The 26,237-nt window shown below is 39.9% G+C and overlaps 1 protein-coding gene across 4 annotated transcripts in view; it reads left to right on the forward strand.

The window, feature by feature from the left end:
- The window catches only part of cdh19 (cadherin 19, type 2), a 291,932-nt gene extending 268,451 nt beyond the window's left edge, over positions 1-23,481 (forward strand). For 3 of the 4 annotated variants that reach the window (XM_034706572.1, XM_034706574.1, XM_034706573.1), the window contains 8 exons: positions 186-353; positions 3,958-4,148; positions 7,166-7,419; positions 10,481-10,617; positions 13,092-13,213; positions 13,552-13,669; positions 16,934-17,185; positions 20,478-21,689. In XM_034706572.1, the coding sequence (XP_034562463.1) occupies positions 186-353; positions 3,958-4,148; positions 7,166-7,419; positions 10,481-10,617; positions 13,092-13,213; positions 13,552-13,669; positions 16,934-17,185; positions 20,478-20,992 (1,757 nt within the window). In that variant the 3' untranslated portion in view covers positions 20,993-21,689. Of the gene's footprint in view, positions 1-185; positions 354-3,957; positions 4,149-7,165; positions 7,420-10,480; positions 10,618-13,091; positions 13,214-13,551; positions 13,670-16,933; positions 17,186-20,477 lie in introns of all 4 variants that reach the window. The other variant, XM_034706575.1, reaches the window with a different exon arrangement.
- Positions 23,482-26,237: the final 2,756 nt, after the last annotated feature.

Raw genomic sequence — 26,237 nt, forward strand, 5'->3', positions numbered from 1 at the left:
TCAGACTAACCAAGTTCTCACAGCCCTCATAGTGCAGAGCCGTCTTAAAGGCTACTCAAGGCAAAGTTTTTTTTTCTTACATTTTCATTTTAAAAAAGAGAGATAAAACCACCCACAGATTCTCTTTATGTCATCTTAATGAACTCAGTTTCCCTCCTAAATCCATCCTCTTTGTCTCTTTGCAGGGACTATTTTCATCGACTTGCCAAACATGGATCGTGAGGCCAGAGAGGTATACCAGGTAGTAGTGCAGGTGAAGGATATGCTGGGCCTGAGCGGCGGCTACTCCTCCTCCACCACCCTCACCGTCAGTCTGACTGATGTCAACGACAACGGACCCACATTCCAGCATCGTGAGTCACTCACAGTGATGCAAACAGCAGGACACACACACACACACACACACACACACAAACACACACACACAGGGAATCAATGAAAGAGTACAAAGCGCTGCAGACTGCGAGGACATGTTTAATATTACACCTAAGAGGCATTTATTTGATCACACTTCTCCGGTTCGGGTGGGTGGTTTGTGCTGCCAGCGCCGCATTCGGCTGTACACTTCTTGTTATTCAGACGGCAGCTAAAATTAAAAGGAGACAGTCGAAGACCGAGGAGAGAGGGAGAGAGAGGGAGAAAGGAGATGGGGATGCTCGCACGTTCATGTGTCCCCCGCTGGATGAATTTAATCATTCACAGATGAAAGGACATTTGTCATGACCTTTGGAAACAAACCTAGCCTTCTCAGCGATAAACCTCACTAAATGAACGCCCTGGGAAGAAATCAATTCTGCAGAAACGAGACAGCAAGGATGAGACTTTTAACTATTAATGTCACATTCACATTCATTGCTGGTGTTACTGTATCCTACCAGTTCCATGTTCAGTCTGGAAGCCTTATAAATATTGGATGACCACACTCCACTTTGAACTGTGCCCTCTGTTTTGTCACATAATTACAAATTATTATCTGCAGGTTTTTTCTTCTTCTTCTTCTTCTTCTTCTTCAGGAGCATCTGGTTGCTGTTGAGTTCCTCCCAGTTGTGGCAGCCGTCCAAATAGAGTCCCTCAAAGACACAATCACATTTTCTCATCTTCTTATTAGAGTTAGGCCGGGATTATGTGGAGATGCCACAGTTTATCACTGACTCACACAAATTGACCCTCAAATGCAATGTTCTTCCTTCTTATCACCTTACACACCAGCCCACGCTCCTGATTATCTATTAACAACTTACTGTCAAAGTTCTGAAGAGATGATTTAGTAAAGAAACTTTTTATTTATACCTTTTATATACACATCATCTTTTATGTATATTTGTAAATAATGAATTGTGTTTACTTCTATTAATTTGCATTCCAACATTTATTCTAATTTGTAAATCTACTGATGCAGCAAAACTGTATATGCTGTTATGCCCGGTCCAGGGGTAGCCGAGGCATTACATGAACGAGACCCATTTCCCCCAAGTCCCAAGCAGCCACATAAACTAGGATTGCAAGTATAACAATTTAACTGATTTATTTGCGTAAATTATATTGAACTATAACAACTTATGAGGAAATGAAAATTACCTTCAGGGTGAACCAAGGCCACAGTAACAAACAAACATTTCTAACTGACGTAAAGGAACTGACCTGAGAAATCAAAGAAACCAAATACATTTACTAACCTCCCTACCTAACGAAAACAGGAGAAACAGAAGCAAATAAACTGGCAGTTCACCTCTACACAACTTAACAGAAATACTGTAACACATGGGAGAATAAAAAGAAGCTGGGATTCCCGTCTCTTGCGGTGACGTCATTGCTCAGTAGATATAGGGGCAAGACCTCGGACCCAGCCTATCAGCAGCCAAGCTGAAGTCCCGTGAAACCACGCCTCGAACGTTGAGCGGATCTGTAAGAGAGACGGCAGCAAGCAGCATCCAGCACAGACACACTCTCAATAAGCAAAGAAATACAAAAATTACAACCACAATCGTAACAATGCACTCAATTATAGTTTCACACTTGTTGTGCTGTGTCACAAGAAACACTTGCTCCCATCAAAGCACTATACAGTAATATCATTCAGAGGTATAATCTTTGCTGATTCCTGTTTAGTGTATAAAGCATAGACTGTATAAATAATGGACGTAGTATCCGAGACATCACCCATCTATTCCTGAGCGCTGTTTTGAAGCCAATCGTCAGCGGAAGCCATATTGGAAATGCTGAACTCAATCAAACTTAGTGTGAGGTAAAGAGGCGGGCTTTTAGCCTCCTAGCCAACAGCTTTGTGTTCCAGCCTGTCAGTCAAGTCAGTCATGTCCTTATTTGGGCAAAAACTTGAAATCTTAATATCTTCTGAACTGTCCCATTAGGAAAAAATTCCACCCCTTATACAGTGTATGCTGATAGAGATACATAGACCGTAGCCGTTTTTGAACCAGGCTGTAAACATGTTTATTAATGCTGCAAAGATCGTCTTTTTTGAATTGGTGTGTATGTGGTTTCCAGCCTCAAGCGGACGCTCAAAGAATTGCAGTTTATAACACTTCTGCATGGGCTTCATATTTTGAGAGCGGAGGTTGCTGCTTGGTATGAAGATAAGATAAGATAAGAAATAACTTTATTGATCCCTGGGGGGAATTACGGTTGTTGCAGGAACCCAGATATAAGTACAATCGAGAATAAGTTAAAGGCCCTGTGAGGAGTTTTGAACTGGCTGAGAAACAGACTGAAAATGATACCGATGCCTCTTTATGACTTTCAATAGTAAACAAGACCATCAGCAGCAACCCTGATACCTTCTCTGTTGTCATTTTGAGTGCCTGAAACCGCCTCGAGGGGGTAGGTGCAAGACCAGATGATTGACATCCGGCTTCAGAAACAGCCTTAATTTGACTGTTTTCATTGAAAATAATAACATTCCCTGACAATGTTGACTGTTAAAAGACAACAGGATGAGGTTTTTTTTAATTTTGCATGTATAGGACAAGAGATAAGAGGCATCACTTTGTCCACAAGGGGGCGCCAGAATCGATACAAAACAAAAGTTCCTCACAGCAGCTTTAAGTAAAATAAAATAGATAAAAATAAAAATAGATAAATAAAGATAGAATACAAATTTAAGATATATACAAAGTGATCAATGGTCCGGCTCCTCCCCAAGCATCAACCTCTGGTCTCAAAATATGAAGACCACTGGGAAGTGTTATAAACTGCAGTTCATCGTGAATCCGCTAAATTGAGTCCGTATAGTGAGGATTAACTCTGCAACCTTTATGAAATGAGCTAATGTAGATGATCATACATTAAACCAAACATTTTCTCTCATGGTGAAGTGAAACAAGGTGACGATAACCACATGAATCAGTGCCATACCTGCTTGAGTTTTTCTCTACTTATTGTCAGAGTCTGTGACATTTTCTCTTACCTCCATCAGACTTTAAACATAACCCTGTCTCATACTGTGTTCTGTTAGATTTCCCCTTTCAAAGCCTCTAAGTTTTCTGTCTCTTACCTCTCTTACCTTTTCTCACCCTCATCAAATTATCTGGACTTCTTTCTGCACATTGATGTAGAAGTTTGTCCATGATAGTCTGTAATTGGAGCAACAGATCATTGCTGTGAGCTATGTAATGACCAACCTGAATCAAGCACCTAACACTGCAGTGTAATAAAAGTAAATAAGATGTGCTCATTATTGTATCATTGTTCTTTGCATTTCATCATATCACTTGGTTGTTTTTTCCTTATACGCTCTGACTCTTGAGCTTCTGTAGAGAGTGAAATTCCTCCAAATGGAGCTTCAATAAGGTTTATCTTGTCTTAACTTATCAGTATGCACGACAAAAGCATCAATTTGTTATCATCTAGATTTCATATTCCCTTTGATATCCTATTTTAACGTTCAGGCTGGTGCTGTCAACATGAATCATTTGTACAAACATCTCTTTTTTTTTCCAGACCTGTACACCTTTGCCGTCCCTGAAGATGCAGCCTTGGGCACCACAGTGGGCAGAATTATGGCGGAGGATGGAGACACCGGCATCAATGCCAGAATGACCTACAGTTTGGAGGATGACCTGGAGGAAAGCTCCACTTTTATCATCCAAACAGACCCGGTGACGCAGGAGGGAGTGGTTCTGCTGGCCAAGGTAAATACAGGGAACAACTATCTGGGCAATAAACAGAAATAGCATTAGCATAATATCAAAATTACTAAATACAGCTAAGCAACATATTACTTTCCTTGTTAGCTCACCTCTGTTCAAGATTTAATTGACTTTACAGACACCTGCAGGGACTACATTTTAAACAATCATTACACCTGATACAGGGCACAGCGACATATCCTGCCTCTCCTCAATAACCATGCAAGCATGATCACACACAGACAGCTGGCAGACGGCAGCATCAACATAAAAACTGCGCAGATACATGCCCCCCTCCAAAAAAAAGAAGCAGAAAAAAAATTAAATAAGATTCTTAAAAATTAATGAGCCTACCAGACGCTGCTGAGTAACAGCCTGGCACAGAGATCCAATAATCACGCACAGTCTCACACCTGGCAGAAACAGCAGTATCAACACCTCTCTGGGTCACAATCATACAGAGAGAGAAGTCTGAGCTTATGCGCACAGATTAAATAGTTTCCCAGAACTTCACAACAAAGAGGCTCACTTATAATTTTACTGCTGGGCTGAAATTTGCCATTATTCTTCCAGTTGCTAAAAAAGGATGAGTGATCTCACACATTTCTTTGAAATGGACAACAAGGGTTTATATTCCAAACATACATCTTGGCAAAGTCTTTGTTCAGCAACTTCCATCCTTTGCAAAAAAAATGTTGTGACTAATAAGCAGCCATTATTGTCTTCTATTTAAAAACTGGTAAAATATGAGCCTTACATGTCTGCAGGGGCAGGTACTTTTGCTTCTTTGTTCTTTACAAACATATATTAAGTTAAATTTTTGGGTGTCAACACTAAATGTGGGCAAAGTTTCAAATTTGAGGTAAATGTGTGTTCGAGTCATTCCAGGATGAGGCCGCAGGATGCTCTGTTCAGGAAGTAGCATGAGAGTTATACGCAGGACGCAGAATGTGCTCAATTTGTGATGTCACAGATTGGTGACTCTTAAAGCTGGGGTTGGTAGTCAGATTTAGATACACTTTTTGTTATACTGGTTAAAATGATCTTTATGTCCCGATGGCAATCAATATATAATGTGTTCTTAAAAAAAAGCAAAAAAAAGCTGCTATCTACAGCCGGAGTAAACCTGGGAAAACACCAACCAATCCCTGCCATCAGGAGCCAAATTATGAAACCAATCAAATCCCGTCCTGCCGTTCTGCCCGCCTCCTGCGCGTACATTTCATGTTTGTTTGTGTTTTTAACTCTCACTATGATAATGTTTTGGTGTTTTCTTACTGCTGAGTGAGACATGAGTTGACGCAGTGCAAAACACAAACCATGTGCTGAGGACCGGTTTTGAATCAGTGACGATCATATGGTCGCTAAGCAGCGGCGCTCTTGCATGTGAGCGGGGGCGTCGATTTGGAGGAGCTCCGAGGAGAGGGGGGGAGGGGTTGGACGGAGTCCTGAGGAAATGCTACATTCAAATTCTTGCTAGTTTTCCACGACTACCAACCCTAGCTTTAAAAGAGCATAATACACTTATCAAGCTGAAAGGTCGCTTTTCAAACTTACCAAGTCAGATATGGGTCCAGAAACACGACTTTGTAGCATGGCAACAGTGGAGGAAGCTAACAAAGTGCTGGGGGATGAAAATGTGTGTACAAATTCACACCTTTTTTTCCCTTTAATTTTGCGTTTATTTGATAGGAAAGCTGGGAAGAGACAGGAAATGTGGGTAGTAGTGAGTGGGAGAAGACATGCAGCAAATGGTAGAGGCCGGAAGTCGAACTTGTGGCCACGTGACGAGGACTACAGCCTCTGTATATGGGGCACGTGCTTAGACCGCTATGTAAATGGCACCCCAAAATCCACATTTCAATGTATTTTTACGTGAAGAAAATTATTAAACAGACAAAATGAACTGTCTAAGCTCTCCCGTTTGATTGGATGCAGCAATGAATCATTTCCTTGTTAACGTTACACACATCCTGCTTGATGATTTCCATTTTAACCAGCAAAGCGCACACGTTGTGCAGCTGTGTAGCTCTTTCTGTTTTCATGCAGAGTTTGCAAACCCACTAGCTACCAGTACATCACTGAAGCTCAGAGTAAGGTAATGATTATAGTTTTGAGGTTGACAGCTACACTGGAAGTAATGACATCGATGTCTGTGACGAAGCTTTAGCTAAATTGTAGCACCGTGTTCTGAGTAAAATACCTCTCTCTGCGTTTCCTACTGGGATATTGGTCGCACTGGTATAGAGGACACAGCCCACTTTTTAAATGAAAACAAAAGATATCATAAGTGCAAGGCATCCGTTGGTCTTGCAATTTAAGCGTGCACCCCATGTACCAAGGTTTCAGTCCTTGTTGCCATGACCCTTTGCTGCATCTCACCCCCCTCCTCTACTCCCCACATTTCCTGTCTTCCTTCAGCTTTCCTATCTAATACAAGAAACATTGTCTGAAATAATACACCAAATTTCACAGTACTCCTCAATGATTCAGTTAGTCAGAGAGTCCATAATACTTTTGTATTCACTAAGTTTACTCAGACAGGAATGTTCAATTACTCTCGTTGTCTTCTCAGACTTGTGTTTCAAACTTTCTTCCCTCTCTTACAGCAGACTTCTGCTTCTCCTCTAAAGCTCTGGAGATTTAAATTCAGATGCCTTGATAATGAAATAAAAAAAAGAACAATATTGATTCTGTCTCTGAATCATTTTGAGAGTGCAGTAATGTTTTGCATGCTGTTTCCTTATTACGAGCATCATAATGTTTATTGAAACCACAGCATTATTTAAGTACGTGCTCACAGCTGGTAGCTTATTGACATTGACTAAACAATTTTAACATCCAGCCTGGGTTGCATCCTGCTCCCAACAGAATAATAAGCCGTCTCAAGTATGAGTTGGCAAAACATATTTGGAAAGCTGCAGCTCTTTAAGCATGCAGAGTGATAATCAACAAGAGTTTCTCTGCTTAAGAGCAACTTTATCATAGTGATATTAAAAAGGTATTTCTCTCCTCCACAGCCATTGGACTATGAAACTAAAAGACGTTTTGTCATGGCAGCAGAGGCAGTCAATGATCACGTGGACACTCGTTTTCTGCCATTGGATGAGTTCACGGACAGGACGACGCTCAAGATCATTGTGGAGGACGTGGACGAGCCGCCTGTCTTCCTCTCTGCGCTGTACGAGTGGAAAGTTCCTGAAAATGCAGCAGTCGGAACTCAGGTTGGCAGTGTTAGTGCTCGAGATACTGACACAGTCAACAATCTCATCAGGTAATGTGAAATGTCTGAACCAGGAGGAATGGCATCAGCCACCCAACTGCCAGTATGATAATGACAAGGTAGATACCCGGGCTGGTGGGGGCGTAACGTCCCTAGACAACCTGCCCTAGACAGCTTCCTCCACAGGGTGAAAAATCATTCCATTTCAAATACCGTTACTGGCTCGGTGCATCCATTTTTACCCTTGATCTCTGGATACCCTGTACATGGTCATATTTATCTCATATTACTTTAGTAGGAAATGAGCCCTGCTGAATAAATCATGCCGATTTTTTTTTCCCCTCATACCTCACAGGCTTTTCTATCTATTGCTGTGGTATTATCACAAAGCGGCGTGGCTAGGACGTCGGAATGTAATAAAGCACCATACAAGGTGGCATATGGAATTGAGATTTGCAGTCATTTGCAAGTAGGGCACGTTGCAGAGGAGACAGCAGCAGTACTGGTGCCTGCAGTCCATCTCAACATAGCTTAAGAGTGGCAGGTGCTGCATATCATCCTCAGCCTAGCGTCTATTACTGTCCCTTTGGTGACAGTGTCTCATTGATTAATAAATTCAGACTGACATTTTAGGGGTTTCCACAGCTCTACTAAATATGATTAAGTTTGCTTTGGTCAAATTGGCTTATTCATGTTGTTATCAGTAAAGTGGCTCACATAGATGATTCATTCTTTGATGTAATTTTAGTTGCTCTAATTCACCCTGGTGTCATAACCACTTGTATCACTGGCTACGTTTACATGAGACTTTTAATTACTCTTTAATTCAGAATAAAAATTGAACAATCTTTAAAAAGATTAAAAATGACATTATAAACACCTGATTCCGAATGATAATGACCATTCCGAATTAAATTTAAATCCGAAGTAAGTGGCTGGTTTATTCTGATTTTAAATCCAAATTGAATAATTCCTCGATCATGTATACGTTCATTCCACTTTAAATTGATTCTGGCCGTTCTGCGCATGCTCGTTCCCTTGTCCTGTCCCGATGGTGTACATATTTCATGCTGGCAGGCACATATTCAAGGATGGCCGCCCGAAGCAAGCGTTGGACTCGAGCCAAGACTATTTATTTATTATTCCTTGCTTCACACTTTCATCCACTGCTGTCTGGCATTGCTAGTGGGATGTGGCAGTGGGCTGAGGTAGAGCAGCTGTTGCACTAACCGTTGGCTTTGATTCGCCAAAGTCCGGTTTTCCACCTCCCTTCTCCAGTCCACTATCTCTCTTCTCCTCCTCAGCTGACGAAAGTGAAGCAGTATGTTTGTGTCAAGCTGCTTATTCAAAACTATAATCAAGATCAAAGCGAAAATTGCACTTATTGTGTGGTCTTCCATGTTGTAACCGAAAATAAAAGAAGCAGGAACTGGAGTCTGTTTTCTTCCGGTAGACGTAAATACGTCATGCAGGCCCCTGTCCAATTAGAACCCTTCCCAACCCCCAGACCTTAAAGGTGACATATTAAGCTCTTTTTCATCAAACTATATTGGTCTAAGAGGTCCCCAAACATGTCTTTAAAGTTGATTGCTCAAAAAAACACTTTGAAATCAGATTTTGGCATGCCTGTAAACCGCTCTTTTTCAGCCCTGCTCAGAACAGGCTGTTTTCTGTGTCTGTGCCTTTAAATGAGAATGAGCTCTCTGACCACGCCTCCTCAGGAAGTGGATGTGGCCTCGGCTCTCAAGCATGTTCATCTAATGTTTACATGTTGGCTGAATATACACGGCTGCTAACAGACCCACGTTACTTCCTTCAACCCTCTGAATTTGATCCAGAATCTGATCCTGACGGAGAGGCGCCTGCAGCGGGACCTTTCTGAACGATTGGTCACAGATTTAGTGTTTCTTGTTGTTTTGTTTGTCAGTATGTCGACGTGTGTCTTGGTACACAGCTACGAACATGTAGCTATGTGGCTATGCTAACTAGCGCTAGCACTTTCCCATGAATAATAAAAATCATCCACTAGATCTTCAAATCTGCAGACGTGGGGAGTAAAACCGACCTTTGTGTTTATTAAGACAGAGTACAACTAGCATACCTCCCTCCTAAGCTCCTTGTTAGCACACATTTGTGCACCTAATGAAAAACGGAGGAGGAGTTGAGTTGTATTTTATACAGTCTATGGGCTGAACAAGCTCTGAGCTCTGGCTTCCGTTACAGACTGGATATCGTTGTGATGTAAGATAAACACAGAAAACTGAAACGGCTCGTTTCAGCACACATTTACAGAAAGGTGTAGAAATCAAAATAGGGGCAGAATGGATTTTTTTCATTTTCGGGGGGTTTGTAGACATGCCAGGGACACATATTTTAGGTAGAGAACCATTAAAAGGTCGATTGTGCATGATATGGCACCTTTAAGCAGAATTGAATAAAGACGATTAAACGTGTTTTCCATGTAAACCTCAATTTGGAATTACTATTTCCATGTAAACACGAAGGAGAATACTATAATTCCGAATTATTTAATTCTGAATAATTAATTCAGAATTAAAAAACATCATGTAACCATGGCCAATGAGTGGTATAATGGTGTAAAGGACATGTTAATTAGAAAGAAAAGATACACAAACAAATGTTTTTGCCCAGTGTGTAGATAAGAAATTCAAGTTTGTTAAAGTGAAGTTACAAACCCAGGAACATGTATAAAAAAATATGTAGCCACACTAATATTTACTTTTAAAACTCTTGAACAAAATTTCTCTCTTGTCTGCGTGTACAAGGCTCTCTGGCAGGTTTGAAAGAAAAAAATTCACATAATGATAAACAGTAAAGACTGTAGTTAAAGCAGAACTAATTAATTTTATTGAAAAAAATCCACAAAATTTAGCTCCCGCCATCTGTGTCAGAAGCTTTGTTTCCTACCATTTGTCGTTGCTAGCTTTTGTGTGTTCTCTCTTTGTCGGATATCTGTCATCAGATTGAAAAATTGAGCATTTTTCCTAATTAATCTCCCCGTGGTATCGCAATGTTTTGTGTGCCCAGACAACAACCGTGCCTGCTAAATGTGCGTGTCCCTGTCTTTTTTTTTTTTTCTTTTTTCTTCCAGATATTCAATTGACAAAAGGAGTGATTCAACAAAAGCTTTCAAAATAGACCCGAACAATGGAACCGTAACTGTCGCTAAAGCTTTGGACCGAGAGACTTCAAATTGGCACAATGTTACTGTTGAAGCCAAGGAAACAAGTAAGGACAATTTCATGTCTTACACAATGGCATGTTTTTTACTCTTACCTACTTAGCCATAAAATCTGTCCAGAATAAATGTCCTGCAAAGTGTTGATGCAAAATCGGTCTAACTGAGCAGTGACTCACCTCTGTGGATGACTCATGTCACATTGAAAGCTCATGCAGTTATTTCACTTATTTAAAAAAAAATAGTGTAATAACATAGAAAAAATAGCTCAAAGTTGTGGATTTACTGGTAAAAAAAACATATAAGTGAAGTCTTAGCTGCAAGAGAATTAGTTGTTGTTTAAACAGATGAAGTACTGAAACATTTGGGAAGCTGTTGACGTAAATTGAACGGTTGAATTGTTACGATAGAAGTAATGAATCAGCATTTAAAGCTGTCAGTTCCACAATGTATAAGTAGCTGAAATTGTTAGCTAACAGTACTGACTGAAGCTAAGGACAAACTGAATATTTTTATTATTATTATTATTATTATTTTTTTGGCTTTTCCACCTTTTTATTAATAGAGGAGAGGACAGTTGATAGTGTGGAAAACTGGGAGAGAGTGGGGGAATGGGAGGCTACAGGCTGGTTTCAAACCCGGACCGCACTACATGGGCACGCAACTTAACCATGAGGCCAAGTCTGCGCCCTCAAAACATAATTTTAAAACGGTTGACATTAGCTTCAATATTGGTAAATTATTCAAACGGAGTGAGGCACTGGTGGCCTAGCAGTCTAAGTGTCCCACGTATAGAGGCTATAGTACTCATCGCAGAGGTCGCCGATTCGACTCCCGGCCGGTCGCCCATTTGTTGCATGTCAACCCCCACTCTCTACTCCCCACATTTCCTGTGTCTCTTCAGCTGTCCTATCCAATAAAGGCAAAAAAGCCAAAGAAAAATATAATTTATTAATAATAATAATAATAATAATAATAATAATAATAATAATAATAATAATAATAGTTCACATAGTGAGCTAAAAATAACGAGGTAGAAAAAACAATAGCTTGGAAAAAATTAATGAACTGTTGAAGGGCAAGGCAAGGCAAGGCAGCTTTATTTGTATAGCGCATTTCATACACGAGGGCAACTCAATGTGCTTTACATTAACACATTAAAAGCATTGGAGACATTCAGACAAGCATAAAATAACACATTAAAAATGACAAATATGATAAAACAGAAAAGAAAAGGAAAATTAGAAATATATTAAAAATTACATTAAAATTTTTATTTAAAGTGGGTTAAAATAATCTAAGATAGGAAGGCAGTGGCAAATAAAAAAGTCTTAGTCTTTGATTTAAAAGAGGTGAGAGTTGGAGCAGACCTACAGCTTTCAGGGAGTGTGTTCCAGATATGTGGTGCATAATGACTAAACGCTGCTTCACCATGTTTCGTTCTGACTCTAGGGACTGAAAGCAGACCAGTACCTGATGACCTCAGAGGTCGAGGTGGTTCATAAAGTAGTAGCAGATCAGCAATGTATTTTGGGCCTAAACCATTCAGTGCTTTATAAACCATCAGCAGGATTTTAAAGTCTATTCTCTGACAGACAGGAAGCCAGTGTAGATATCTAAGAACTGGAGTAAGCATAAGAAAACCAGAAAATATTTTGCTAAAAATGTAGGAAAAAACACTAGAAAAGGTTAACATAAAGTGCTGAATAAAAAGTTGAAAACACTAGCTAAAAGTTACTAATTAATTGTTAATATAGTTAAGAAAATATATTGAATTATTTATTAAAATTGATGACTGAAAGTTAACAGTGGTCTTTGTTAGCTAAAAGTGATTAATAAATAGTTAATATTGCTAGCTTACAGTTATTGATTGATAAACCTTGAACAAACTGCTAATTTTAGAAATAAACAGTTAAAAGTGTCAAAGTAATGAATCAACTGATTAAAACGTTTAGTGAACAGTATTGAACAAAAAGCTGATTTTTTTTAGCTAAAGGGAATGGATTAGTATTTGAGCAAAGTAAGCAAAAAGTATCAGTAAATAGAATAGAATAGAATAGAATAGAACAGAATAGAATAGAATAGAATGTACTTTATATATCCCTAAGGGAAATTCAGTAAATGGTCAAAATGTCAAAAAATCAAACTAGTAAAAAAAACATGCAAGCAACATTCAGCACTTCTTGATTAATTAAAAGTGCTGACTTATATACAGTTTAATAAATAATCATCATGAAAGCTGGACTTTTTCAGTACATATGATGAAAAAATATTCTTGGTTTGCAGGAATATGATATTTTAAATGTCCATACATTTTTTTTTTTTTTAGTTTTTCTGTCTATTACTCATCTTTGGTTATGAAAGCAGTGAAGTATTCGTCCTTTTTCATTTTTACTCCACAGTCTTCTTTTGAGAGGGAGAAACATTTATCAGTCTTAAGTGTTATTTTGTCAAAGCTTTTACAAAGCATTTATGATACATGCACCCAGTGGACTCCTGCAAATGTCTATCTTCACTACTGCAGCGCAGGACCATTTATCCTCCTCTGTGGTGGTGTTCATCAAAGTGCTGGACATAAACGACAATGTGCCAAGGCTTGCGAGAGATTACCAGCCATATATCTGTGAGGGAACACAGGCGGGTGAAGTATGTATATTATGATGCACTGATGTTCATGATTTAACGCATAAAAGAGTGGCAATGACATACTTAATGAATATTGACAGTGTATTGTGTCATACTCTGTGACTACACTTCTACCATTATGCTCTGAAACGGTGAAGGACTCACAAAGCACCATTTGACTACTGAACACCATGCTCTACCATAACACTGCCAAGCTGCTCAATGAGATTCTCCACATTTCTCAGAAAGGAAATACAAAGGCCACATATGATGACGTAGACTCCTTAGGAAATATGTTTGTGCATGTGACACCAGTGTTGCTCATATTTTTTCGTTCAATGGGTCTTTTTGTGTTTCAGCTCATTCAGCTGCTCAATGCAGTTGATCCAGATGACCCTGTGGAGGGGCACCACTTCTACTTCTCAATGGTCCCTGAGAAGCACATCAATCCAAATTTCACCATCAGAGATAATCAAGGTTATATTTAATTAAATCATCTGGTACCTCGAAAGCTTTCGATCTCATTCATTCAAAATTGTTGTATTAGCTCTGCCTTGGATTCAGCCAAAAGTGAAGTAGCTTATTTAAATACTGTAGTACTTAAAGGGACAGTTAAGTTGAGTTCAGATTGTCAACTTGACTTTGAGTATATACAGTACATATTTTTGCATCTCAGTTTGTGATATTTTTAAGCAGATTATCCAGCTGACACCGTAATGATGCAGTGTTTGTTATGTCAGCTTAGCCTTCCCTTTTAACGGCTAACACAGTGTATTTGATTAGGTGAACAAATCAAGCACACTTTAGGTTTGTCATTGTGCAATTAAAAAAATCAATGAGAGCAGAAAACTTACTTTGAGGATGCACTTTTATACATCTTTTCTGGTGCATTGATTTAACTTCTGAAAATTGAAGAAAGTTGGTTTAAAAGCAGCGTTCAGTGAGGCTGGGAACTTTGAGTGGTAAGCGACTGCAGCTGTATGTGTAAGTCCCATCCATGACAGCAAGAGCTCTCTTGTTTCATACAGGGGCCTGTCTAGAACTTTTTGACTAGGGTGACCCAACTGAGGCTCTCACATAGGCAGGGGTAGATTATATTAGATTAGATTAGATTAGATTAGATTAGATTAGATTAGATTAGATTAGAATATAACTTTTATTCGTCCACAATGTGGAAAATTGACAGTGAATTTACAAAGAAATGACATTTACCCTTTCTGTCCTCACAACCTACTTTCATTAAAGTATTAAACAGTTGTTATATTCCCTTTGACTTAAAAAAAAACATGACAAAGTGGCATACATCTTCTAAGCTTAATTCTTTAAGGTCTTAAAAAAGATGTTTTTTCAAAGTCACATTTGAGGGCCCTAATAAAGAAATCTACTGTCAGCCTTTTAACTCATCCCAAATTATAGATTTTAACGGAAACCCCACCACTGACAAGGCAAACAGCCAATCACAGTTTAGGATTTTGGGGTGGCCCCTTGGGTGGCCAATTAAATTTCAAGGAGTGCCAGTGCCACCCTTGGCCATCCATCTGGACACGCCACTGGTTTCATAGGCATGCAATCACGCTTTACACATCTGTACCACCTGTTGATTTGCTCTCTAGATGGTACATAAAGTTGTTCTCTTGTGTCCACAGTAAACGGCATGTCATCGTCGCTGTCCGAATCACTCATTTTATAGAGAAGGTGTATTTTTGTCTCTCTAAAGGTCAACAGACCTGGACAGCTCATTAGTGCGCTGCAGGCAAAGAACAACACGTACTGTATGTGTCTTGTCTGAGAGTAGTTCAAGACAAATGGGCTGCTTTTTGATGGCAAAGTAAAGCACTGAAAGTTATAGTAGCACTTTATAGCATATAGCAGTCCATTAACCTTGGCAGTCGGATGTTTCCAAGTGGACCGCGTTCCAGCTATAAGTTGAAAACAAAGTCAGAAAGTTGCTTAGTTGTTAGCTCCTGTTGTTGTCAGCATTGTTAGCTAATACCAGGCAATAACCACCTCAGCTCAAATAATCGCTCCCAACACCAAACCTCACAGACTTAAACCACAGGGCCATCATATGCATCGCAACCTCAATAGAACAGGACATCACGCATTCACTAAACACCAACCTCATCCCACTCCCCTCAGGACTTGCCTTGGCAAGAGCCTGATCCCTGCTGTTCTAGAGAGCCTGAACAAAAGGCCTTGCTGAATTATACAACTCTGTTTGAGTTTTGATGTCTTTGTGGACAGTTTGTTGAGCCTACAGTGTATGTTCTTGTCTTTGTCTATGTCTGTGGAAATGCAGAAAGATGCTGTGGAAAAGAATTTCCCTAAGGGGACAAAAAAGTCTAAAGTCTAAACACTACATGATAGTTTACTATCATTTAGTTTACTACTAAAAGTACAACTTTTTAAATGTTGACACCAGGGGCAGCCATCTTGGATTTCAATCTCCCGGTTACTGAAGTTCCTTTGAGTTTCTGAGTCGTTATTCAGATGGCGTTCTGGTTGACATATTTGACTGACATTGGAATTTCTGATTCTGAAATCAAATGGAACGCACCATAAAACTCATATCTTATTTGATTCAAATTGTATAGTTTGGTATTTGGTACTGGTATTAAGTTTTAACACACAAAGTACAAAGAGAAGAGATTTCTGGTGATCACTAACATGGAGATGACAGCAACTCCTTGGAGAGTGAATGATTAAATAGCTGGTAGGAAGCTACGACAGCTATCATGCAGACTTGACAGCGATAATGATATGTCAACAGGCTGTCAAAGATTCACTATCATGAAGCATGCAGCTGTTGTCCAATTTTCAATGAAATAGCCATGCATGTTTATCATCTTGTGTTGCAAAATGTTACTGTCAGTGCAATGAACCAGTTCCTGAATGACCTGCTGTACTGCTGTTTTGGTGATATTAAACTTCATTTTAAAATGACTGACTTCAACTTCTGGTTGAATAATAACTAAAAGGAGATAAAGCTACACTAGAATACTTGTTGTTGGTTGGAATTCTGATGATTTGCACAAGCACAACATGTATGAGTAACTATTTTACATTCTTGTTACACTAACAAGAGTCTCATTTCAAACACTTTGCATCTGTGAGTGTTGTTTTTGCCACATTTTGTTACAAAAACTCTCAGTGGGTTGTATTTTTTTGTGGCTGACAGCCTGTAGAGTGAGTAAATTGAAAGTGTGTTTGCCTTGTAGTCAGTGATCAGTCAACCCCCTTTTTCCAAGTGTATAATGAAAATGGGCAGTAAAAATCGAACAGTGTTGTTAAAGTGTGCAGCAGAGGGATGTTTGAATGTGTCCAATAAGTTAGAATGAAATGTATGCTTGTGTAGGGAATGGGTGGTTAGCCACGCAGGCACAACAGTCCAGTCAGCAACCAGGTAATGAATAATGAATCAAGAAGGAACACATTTCTTAGATCACATTTGCATATGCCGAAAGGCTTATTGGACTCCTAAAAAGTTACTAAGTGCTTTGAGAAAGTCTTATGAACCCAAACACTGAGACAGTTTGTCAATTTACATTCATGCACATAGAAAATGTGATTTGACAAGGTGTTTGCAACTTTCAGAATGCCAAGATTATATTCTAAATCACATTAAATGTGTCACCTCACTTGCTTTTCTGCCTCAAACATCCCATTAGGTATCCACACTCACATTAGAAGAAGTGCTAATTCTTTTTTCACCAGTGCTTTTCTTTTTTCCAACATTCTTAGACAATACAGCCGGCATTGTTGCACGCAGGAGTACTTTCACCCGCAAGGATCGGACTCAGTACCTCCTGCCTGTTGTAGTGACGGACAGCGGCTCTCCAGCTCTCTCTAGTACCACCACTTTAACTATCAGTGTGTGCAGCTGCCAGCCGGCCGGTCACTGTCCCACAGGAGGGGTGGAGGCCCTTGCGCTGTCTATGGGGGTCAGTCTGCAGACCTTGATCGGGCTTCTGGTCTGCCTGGTCACACTTACAGGTAAGAAATAATGCTTTTATTTTGTTTTCCCTGCCCAATGCAGTCTACTAAATCAGTCTGTTATGCAAGTTGAATGAATTCAATAAGAAGTCGATTTTTTCTGTTGAGAGTTTTTAAAGCAATCTGTCATTATCAAAACTCTTAGAACTAAGGAAATGAGCAATTAAGGCTGCAAGATTTGTGCATTTGGTGAATTTTGTATAATCATGGAGCCCCAAAAACTGACAAATGTTGGAAATAATGTCTCAGAATACAGTTGTATCTGAATACATCAATTAATAATACAGACAATTAAAATGAAACACTATCAGAAATAATGAAAACTTCATTTTCTAATTGTTTTAATCTTACCAAGCTTATACTTTTTTAGCTTAATCATTTTACAGTGTTTTTCTATTTACCTTCATGTATATCCAATCTTAAATCTACTTTCCCCACACAACATTTAACTCATATTTTTACATTTTCCTCTTCAAACTGCAATAGCTACTGGTCACAACATCCGTCAAGTGTTGCTGTAGCTCTGCTAGCTTGTTGAAGTCTTCAAACAATTACTACAGCATCTAAGGCAAAAGATCACACTGTTAGATAGCTTAAGTCACATGAATGTTTCAGTTTGTCATCACTTATCTCCCAATGGCAAGAAAAGACTTTAAAAAGAAGATACTATGATTTAGATATAATCATGTTGTAAAGTAGCATTAACTAGTTAGCAATGTCAAGTGGAAGCATTCCAGCTAAAGCATCTGGAGGTTCCAGAGCTAGCTAACACTACTTTGAAGATTTTGGAATTACTTTGATTTGATAAAGAAGACATTAGTCATTTAGTATCAAGGAACATAGACTGTATATAAAATGGATGTCATCTTGCTCAGCTCGAAGTGAGGCTGCCACAAAAAACTGCTCCCCCTCGTGGCTGGCTGCAGTATAGGTCAAAAACTCTGTCTCCCCCATTAATTTGAATGGCGCTGCGGTCAAACTTAATACATACATAAATACATCCGTATGCTGTGGTGATATGTAGTTATTTATTTGACTGTTTTGTGTTCAAGGCTTCTTTTTTCTGAAAAGTTTCTTTTTCGTTAGTTATTAGAGGTTAAAAAACGAGGTTTTACATCCATGTTTTACTTTGACAGCTGCCGTAGGGAGAAACTCTGTAGGACCTTGGGATGGTACGCTGTAGGGCGGAGCCTGTTCCGTTGAAACATACAAATTCCCTACTTTGCAGACTCTGGCTGCAGAAAATGTACAAGATGTCTGCGTTGTGGCTTCAAAACCGTACAATGGGAAAATGCGGAGCGATGCTGTCCATAACATATACAGTCTATGTCAAGGGAAAGACTCTTCAACTGGTCATTGTTGAAAAAAGGAGACATGTGAAGAAGCTAGATTGATTTAAAAAAAAAAAATGATTGGGCTTCTACATTTCGAAATAGTATAACTGAGATTGTAAAGTAAGGACACATGGTAGGGATGACATGTCCTTTGTTTTTCTGTCTGTCTCTTGCTCACTCAATCTTAGCCTGTCTTACCCTCAGGTGTGCACAAACTACACATTTAAAATACTCAACTCAACTCAACTTTATTTATATAGCACCTTTCATACATAGAAACATGTAGCCCAAAGTGCTTCACAGAGTAACAGACAGTGAGAAAACAACAGCGATGGTAGAATTATAGAAGGCATGAAAAAATAAGAAATACTTAAAAAAGAAAAGAAAATCAACACAGTATAATTAATAAAATAAGTAAGAGTGGAAATAAATAACAAACGCAAAACTGTTGTTGGTTTTTGCATCCTTACTTTTAAGCGTCTAAGCTAATTGCTATACTTCTGTCAGGAGAAGAGTTTACACAGTTGTTTTTACTTATTGAAACACTCCATCTTAGTTATTATTTGTTGATGTGTTCAGGATTACTTTAACTTCACGCCAAGAATTTACCTTCAAAGTCGGAGCTCCATTTATAAACTTGAAAGGACTCCAAATTTAAACTTGTTAGAAGGGAAATAAATTGATTTAAAATATAACAGAGTTTCAGAAGGAACGGAGTGTTGTTTTTGTGTTTTTGTGTTTTTGCATAGCCAGACGCTTCAAAACTCCATCAGGTCAGAAGTTACCCTAGAGTAAAAGGCAGACACACAGAGGGCCTTTGATATACTTAAATTAAAACTACACTCAGCAAAGAAATTCACAGAAAATCATCTAGAGGTTCTGTTTCTGAAGAAGTGTCTTCATGTCTTTCACTAGTCAATAAAAAGACCAAAGATCTTTTTCTGTTGAATTTTTTGCCAAGAGTTCTCAGAGAGATTGACAAGGCAGGCGTCTGGTTAAACATGATTATTCCCTCTCAGAGGCATGTTGTGAATGTAGTGTGTTTTGTTTACACAGGCAGAGTGAAGAGTACTAGAGAGTTGATTGTTTTTGCACTATGACTTCAGGAGTAGCTTCCCTAGTGATGTAGACAGAGAATTTCAGAAGATAGAAAACAGGAATCAGTTTGAATAATAAAACAGCTATGATAACTTACCTCAACACTTACGCCTCAGGTGACTCACCTCCTGATTTACCAGAAGTCAGTTTATTTCTGATACAAATTGGTAGCTGAAACAATGCCAATCTCACTGACATGTTGTAAAAAAAAAGTCACTCTTTTTCAGCGGATCTGTTGAGCTAAAGCAGTTCCACCCTCACATCCTTTAGGCAAGTATGAAAACGTGTGCTAAACAGCAGGATTTTACATTAACAAATCCGCACTTTCATTTGATTTCCCCCTTTTAAAAACTCACCAGTGTGCCTTTAACACACACTTTTAAAATGCTGAAAGCTTGCAGAGCAATGATGTCGGGTAATGAGCGTATTGGTTGCAATACATCAGTAGCAATGCCACCCTGGGACGTTGATGGGTTTGCATAGTGAAGAGCTTTATTATGACCTCGGCTGCTTTGTGTCCTCCCTGTGCCCATCACATGAAAGATTAATGGCAATACCTGCTATGCTAACATTGTGTCGGATGAGCACAAAATCCTGTGAAAACAATCAAGAACAAAACAAGCTCTTTCAGCATTCTGCAGGAAAAAAAACTTAATGTGTGAGCTGAAATTAAAAAAATAAATCACTGCATAATTAACCTGCGTTTGATGTTTTGCATCCACAACAAGTTGCAGAAATCAGATCTTGCTGCTGTTGTTCTTCTATCCGTGCTCCATCCGGCAACAGAGCTGCTATTTTCCACACAAAGCTCACGCCCTGGTGTTTAACTGTAATGATCTCCTGCTGTGTTGTGTCTGCAGTGCTGTCAGTTCTAATGCTGGTGCTGAGGAGACACAGGCGGAAGCAGCAGGAGGGCCTGGAGGTGGAGGTGAAGGAACTGGAGCTGCCCGAGACGGTGTCGCAGAAGGTGCTGTATTACGGAGAAAAGGGGGGAGGAGGAGCAGACTTGAGCTTCTGCCAGCCTGTCGTCCCGCTGCGCCCTCATCCCAGGAGGAAAGAGAGGAGGCTGAGGAGGGAGGACGTCAGAGCGAGCATACGGATGTCCCTCCGAGAATCACACATCATCGGGCCGGAGGATGAGGTCTTCAGGCAGTTTATCCTAGACAGGCTGGCAGAAGCTGATCAGGATCCTTATGTTCCCCCATTTGACTGTCTGAGAACCTATGCTTACGAGGGGTCAGGATCTCCCACAGGGTCTCTGAGCTCACTGGATTCATCAGAGCTTTTACCAGAGCCACAAGTTTGTAATCCCAGACCTTACTTAGTAAGACTCACCCCTTGGTACGCGGGTGTAGAGGAGGACACCGTCTTTTGAAAGGGTTTCGACTTGAATGGCCATTCCTCCATCAATCTGTTCTCCTCTTTTTCCAGTCTTTATGCTAAGCTAAGCTAACAGGCTGGTGGCTGTAGTTTCATATTTACTGTACGGATGAAAGAGCGCTATCAGTATTCTAACATTACTCGGCAAATTGGCAGTGTATTTCACAAGATATACAATCCCCCTTTGACGCTATGATCAACACGGATATACAACAAATCTCTTTGTTTATAGATTATGTTTGCTCTGTTAAAGCATGTGATATATAATTGAGTATAAGAAAATGTATAAGTATTTAAGCTTAATATTAAAGATCAGATTTGATTTTATCTCAGTGCCTCAACTCCATCGGTCTACCTTTCCCAAGTTGACAAAAAAGTTACATTGGGTCAGTAAGTGCCAACGTTGAGCTTCAAAAGAAGACGACACTGAGATTTCTTCCATTTTTTACACACTCTTTTTACAGTCTATAGTTGCACTGGCCAAATTTCAGCAAGGAATAGGTTCCTGGGGACACTGTTTGTTGGATAGGCATAAAGCATTTTACTGAAGGATACTGCAAGAGGGATGGAAAATGGTGACACTCCAGGAGATTACTATAGTGCTAGTTCTAAGCAAGCGGCAACCTCCGGTCTAAAAATATGAGTCCAATGCGGAAGTGCTAAAAGCTGCAGTTCATCGAGGATCCACTTGAGGCTGGCTCTGGAAGTACTGGAAGTCACATACGCATGAATGGGAAAAAGCCGATCTTTACAGCAGAAATAAACATGTCTACAGCCTGGTACAAAAGATTAGTGTAGTCTGGATAGCTCATGTCTTGATCGGCTCACACTGTAGGGGGGTACATTTTTTTCAAATGCGGCAATTTCAAAGATATTGAGATTACGAGTCTTCCAATGAGAGGCACAGCTGACTGCGGGAACACTGTAGCTGTTGACTAGGAGGTTCAAACTCCGCCTCTTTACGTCACACTGGCTCCACAGCAGCAATATGGCTGCCGCCGACGATTGGCCTCAAAACAGCTTTTCAGAACAGATGGTTGACGTCCCGGATACTACGTCCATCTTTTATACAGTCTATGGTTCTATAAGCTGACAAAACTCTGTAGCCAGCTCAGGTGAATGATGATGGGCAGAGCACACTATAGGCACTGCCCCCACTCTGTGTATCCAACAATTTCTTTCATACTTGGATGTGACCTCCCAGTTCTGGTTTCCCATTCAGTTGAGCAGGTTTACACATTGATGTCTAAAGTGAAACACAATCTGTCTACGGCACACATCTTCACTATACAGATGTCCCTGCTGCTGTATTGACCCTGTTACATCCCCTACTCCTCTACACTGCCCCTACTGTTCATGTGCATTCTGCATCTTGCAACCACATCTGTGCATATTTTGAGGACATGCACACAGGGGCGTGTCCAAAAGTTGCGCACCCATGTAGCAGGTGGCCCGAGTTCGAATCCAGCCTGTGGCCTCTTTCCTGCATGTCATTCCCCAACTCTCTCCCAGTTTCCTACACTATCCACTGTCCTCTCCTCTATAAAATAAAGGTCAACATAGAGTGGCAATACATCAATCCTTTGAGACCAGTTCTTTAAAGACTTAAAAAGAATGTCGAAATTCACAATTGAAGCCACTGACGAAGGAAAATGTGCTACACTTACATACAGAAAAGCAACTTCCAACCTGTTAACACTTCCTGAGTAGTCCATTTTAACGTGAACAGTCCCACCTCTGACAATGCAAATGGCCAATCATAGCTTAGGATTTAGGGGTGGCACCCCTTTACAAGGAGGGCCATGTCACCCCTTCCACCTCTCTGGACACGGCCCTGCATGCCAACATGCCTTGCAGATGCAGGACTTGCATAGCAGCAGTCATGCACATGCTAGTTGAAAGCAAGTTTATCTCCAGCTTATTAGAGCAACCTCTTAACAATGCACAGTAGATGCATTGTTACTTTGAAATAATAACTGTTGCAGCTTTTCCAAGGTCGATTAAGCATTGACTTAATGAGACTTTTCAACATAAATACTTGAAGCAGTGTCAAAAGTCTTTAATGCGACCCAACCACAAGGTTAAGGTAGAGCAAAATGCCCCGTTCTCTTAGCTGGATGAAACCTTTGTTTAGAGTTGGCTACAGAGTTTACTGTACGCTGTATCCATGCCGGACCAACATTAAGAATTAGCACCAGGTGTCAGGTTTGTTAGGACACAACTTTTTAAAGCCACGTTCCCGTATTAAGGTATGGTGAGTTTTATCAGAGAGCAAAAACAATGGAGGTCATTCTTTATAACTGTAATGTGTCAGTTCTCATCCTAAATGCCTGCAGTATTAACGACCTGTGAAATGTATATTTCTGACTCTTTTTGTAGTATTCACTTTTTACAGTGTTAACATTTATAACTGTTATATTGGCTCCTATCTGTTCTGTGTATTGTATTTTATACCATGAAATGATATAAATTAATGTATACTTACTTGTGTCTGGCAGCAGTTTTTTTTCCAAACAGACCTCCTGCTTATCCATATTCTCAGAAACATCAAGCCTCATATCTTCAGAGTGTGTATTATTAAATATCAGCTATGTGATGTACATTATGCTGTACGATGTGGTGTTTCTTCTTTTAACTCACCAGAGAGCACATCACACTACACATGTAAGTTCATTAGCAGCGGAAAGAGCACCGGGGTGACTGGCAGAACTACTCCAGCAGAGTTGTTAAGAGGAGGGGAAATAAGTTGCAGAGGCTTGATTTGAAATTTACAAAGGAAGTGAAAGTCCTCAGATTCATAACAGCTTGAGTGCTGTGCAAAAAAAAAAAACAGTATATACAGACCCTGGCTCACTTTCCCCTCTTCATGGTCATTTACAGTATTATTGGCGAACACCAACATGCTCACAGTTAATTGTGTGGGTGGCTCCTCGAGGGGTGACTCAAGGTAATTGCATGGGGAACAGGTCCAGCCCCCTTCTCACCTCCTGGTTCACTAATTGGGCTGTTAGCTGTCTATGAAGGTCAGGGTTTGAACCACAAAGAATGCAGCTCATAGCGAGGGAAAAACTGAAGAAATTAATACACAAACCTATTTGGGAAGTCGCTTGAAAGCCTCAAAGTAAGACACAATATGCTGGCACAAACTAATTGCTGGAGTCTATTCGGCTTTTCCTTTGCTGCCGTGGTTTCTTGTATGAGGAGGCGTGCCACTCAGCAGGACAATTTCCAGACATCACTGCGACTCAAAGTGAGCTTCAAATAGCTTCCGCTGTTGGAAACAATCTATCCGGCCAGCGCTTCTTAGACTAAATCATCTCACAATGGCTTCTAAAGACACAGGTGTTCACAAAAAAGGCCTTTTTAAAGTTCTCTCAAAGCAATCTCCACAGTCCAACATGTACGCTATTGGATTTGCCCATAAAGCCTCTGTTCTAATTCCCTTTTTCAAAAGTACCTTAATGTCAAAAGTCATTCAGCTCCTGGTGTCATTTAACCTTCTGAATTTCTGTCATTACCCATGGTGAATATCACGGGTAATTTAACCTAACAGCCCTTTTCTTTGTGTAATTATACCCATTACAGCAGTGTGAAGGATTCCACTCTGTCAACTGTCTCTGTCCGCCACTCGCCCGCACGCAGGTTATAGATTCAGCTCTTCTTTTCAAACCCCCCGTGCCAAACTCATCACAAAGCACCACAATGCTCACTGGAGAGTCTTTGAGAGGGGGGGCGCTCTCATTTGGCAGACAGAGAGTTGATTGAAAAGATGCCTGAAAGGATTTTTTGAAACCCATTAAAAAAAAATCATTAGGAACATGTATGCCTTACGGTTTGGCTGAAGAGAGATCAAATCTTTCATGTGCAATTTTGAATCGCGGACGCAATTAAAGACAGAAGAGTTGGAGCTGGACTCGGTTCTGAGCATCATAGTCGCGTTTTTGTCTTAAATGTTTATCCAATAAAACTCAGGGAATTTCTGTGCAGTATATGTGGTCATCAGTATAAGCAGCAATTCCAGTTAAAGCCAAGGAAAGTAAGGACATCTAGTAGAGATGGTTTGGGTTTTTAGAGCTACATTGCATGTAAAACATGTCTTCAAAGAGCAGCTCTTAGTTGGAAACTTCTGTACATGCTTGGGAATAAATACAAAGAGTGCTGCTTCGAGCAAGAGTACTAGACTGAGGAGAAATCTCAGGACCAAGAAAACAAGGCCTTTAAGTGGGAAGGGACAACAAAGATACAAGACTAAATTGCTTTGGATTGGAGGAGGGACCTATAAAGAGAGTCTTTTCTCAAGCACTACAATGTCCACCATTGCCCCTGTGATCATGTGGTTTCAAATCTCCATTGTTAAAGCCTATGTAATTGGAATGTTTCATTTGCCATTTTGGTGAAATCGTTCCAACAGATCTGAAACAAACCAAAGTCTGGTACTTGATTTGTCAAAACCCCATTACTAGGGCAATTAATTCTCAACCTGGCTGATCACACAAGTCATATATAATCAATCCACAGACATATTTTGTGTAGTAATTCTATAATTTATTATTTTAATGTGAATATAAAATTCAAAGGCACATACTATAATAGAAAATATAAGTTGAAGGCGGGACATATGGATCTTTTGCTCAAAAGATTAAAATGTGTTTCTGTTTTTATACTTAAGAAACTCTTAGGGTTCTGATGGTAAGTTAACACATCTTGTCTGTTTCAAGAAGTCTCATTAAACATCAAAATCGCCACTACAAAGACCTGGATAAAATGACAAAAATATATAGGGTCCTGTAAAGAGTTCAGTCATTTTCTAGAAGTTAATTCCAGTACTTGAACTAAAAAAAATAGTCAACATGATCAGATTCAGGCCCATTTCTCCTCTGCCTGTTGACACTGTGGCAAAAATGTTTGTTTCCATCTGAGGTAACCACAGTTCCTTGGCACAGATGTGAGATCAGTCTGAGGAGCTTCTGAACCCAAACCATCCCTGATACAGTATATCAAAGTGGAGCAAGATCCTGTCCTGCATTCACGCAGCAAATGGCAGCAAAGTGCAAGTGCATCCGTAAGTTGCCATTCCCTACACAGTAATTTAAACCATAAGTGGTTGCGATAATAGCAACAAGTTGTGACACCTGCCTCTTTTATGTTTCAAGACATGTGAGCAGCAAGACCTCAGAAAGAGAGAGAGCTTGATGAGAACAGGCATGTCAACATACAGTATATATTCCTGCAGAAGTCCT

The sequence above is a fragment of the Notolabrus celidotus genome, chromosome 17 (genome assembly GCF_009762535.1).
Source record: "Notolabrus celidotus isolate fNotCel1 chromosome 17, fNotCel1.pri, whole genome shotgun sequence".
NCBI classification, from domain to species: domain Eukaryota; kingdom Metazoa; phylum Chordata; class Actinopteri; order Labriformes; family Labridae; genus Notolabrus; species Notolabrus celidotus.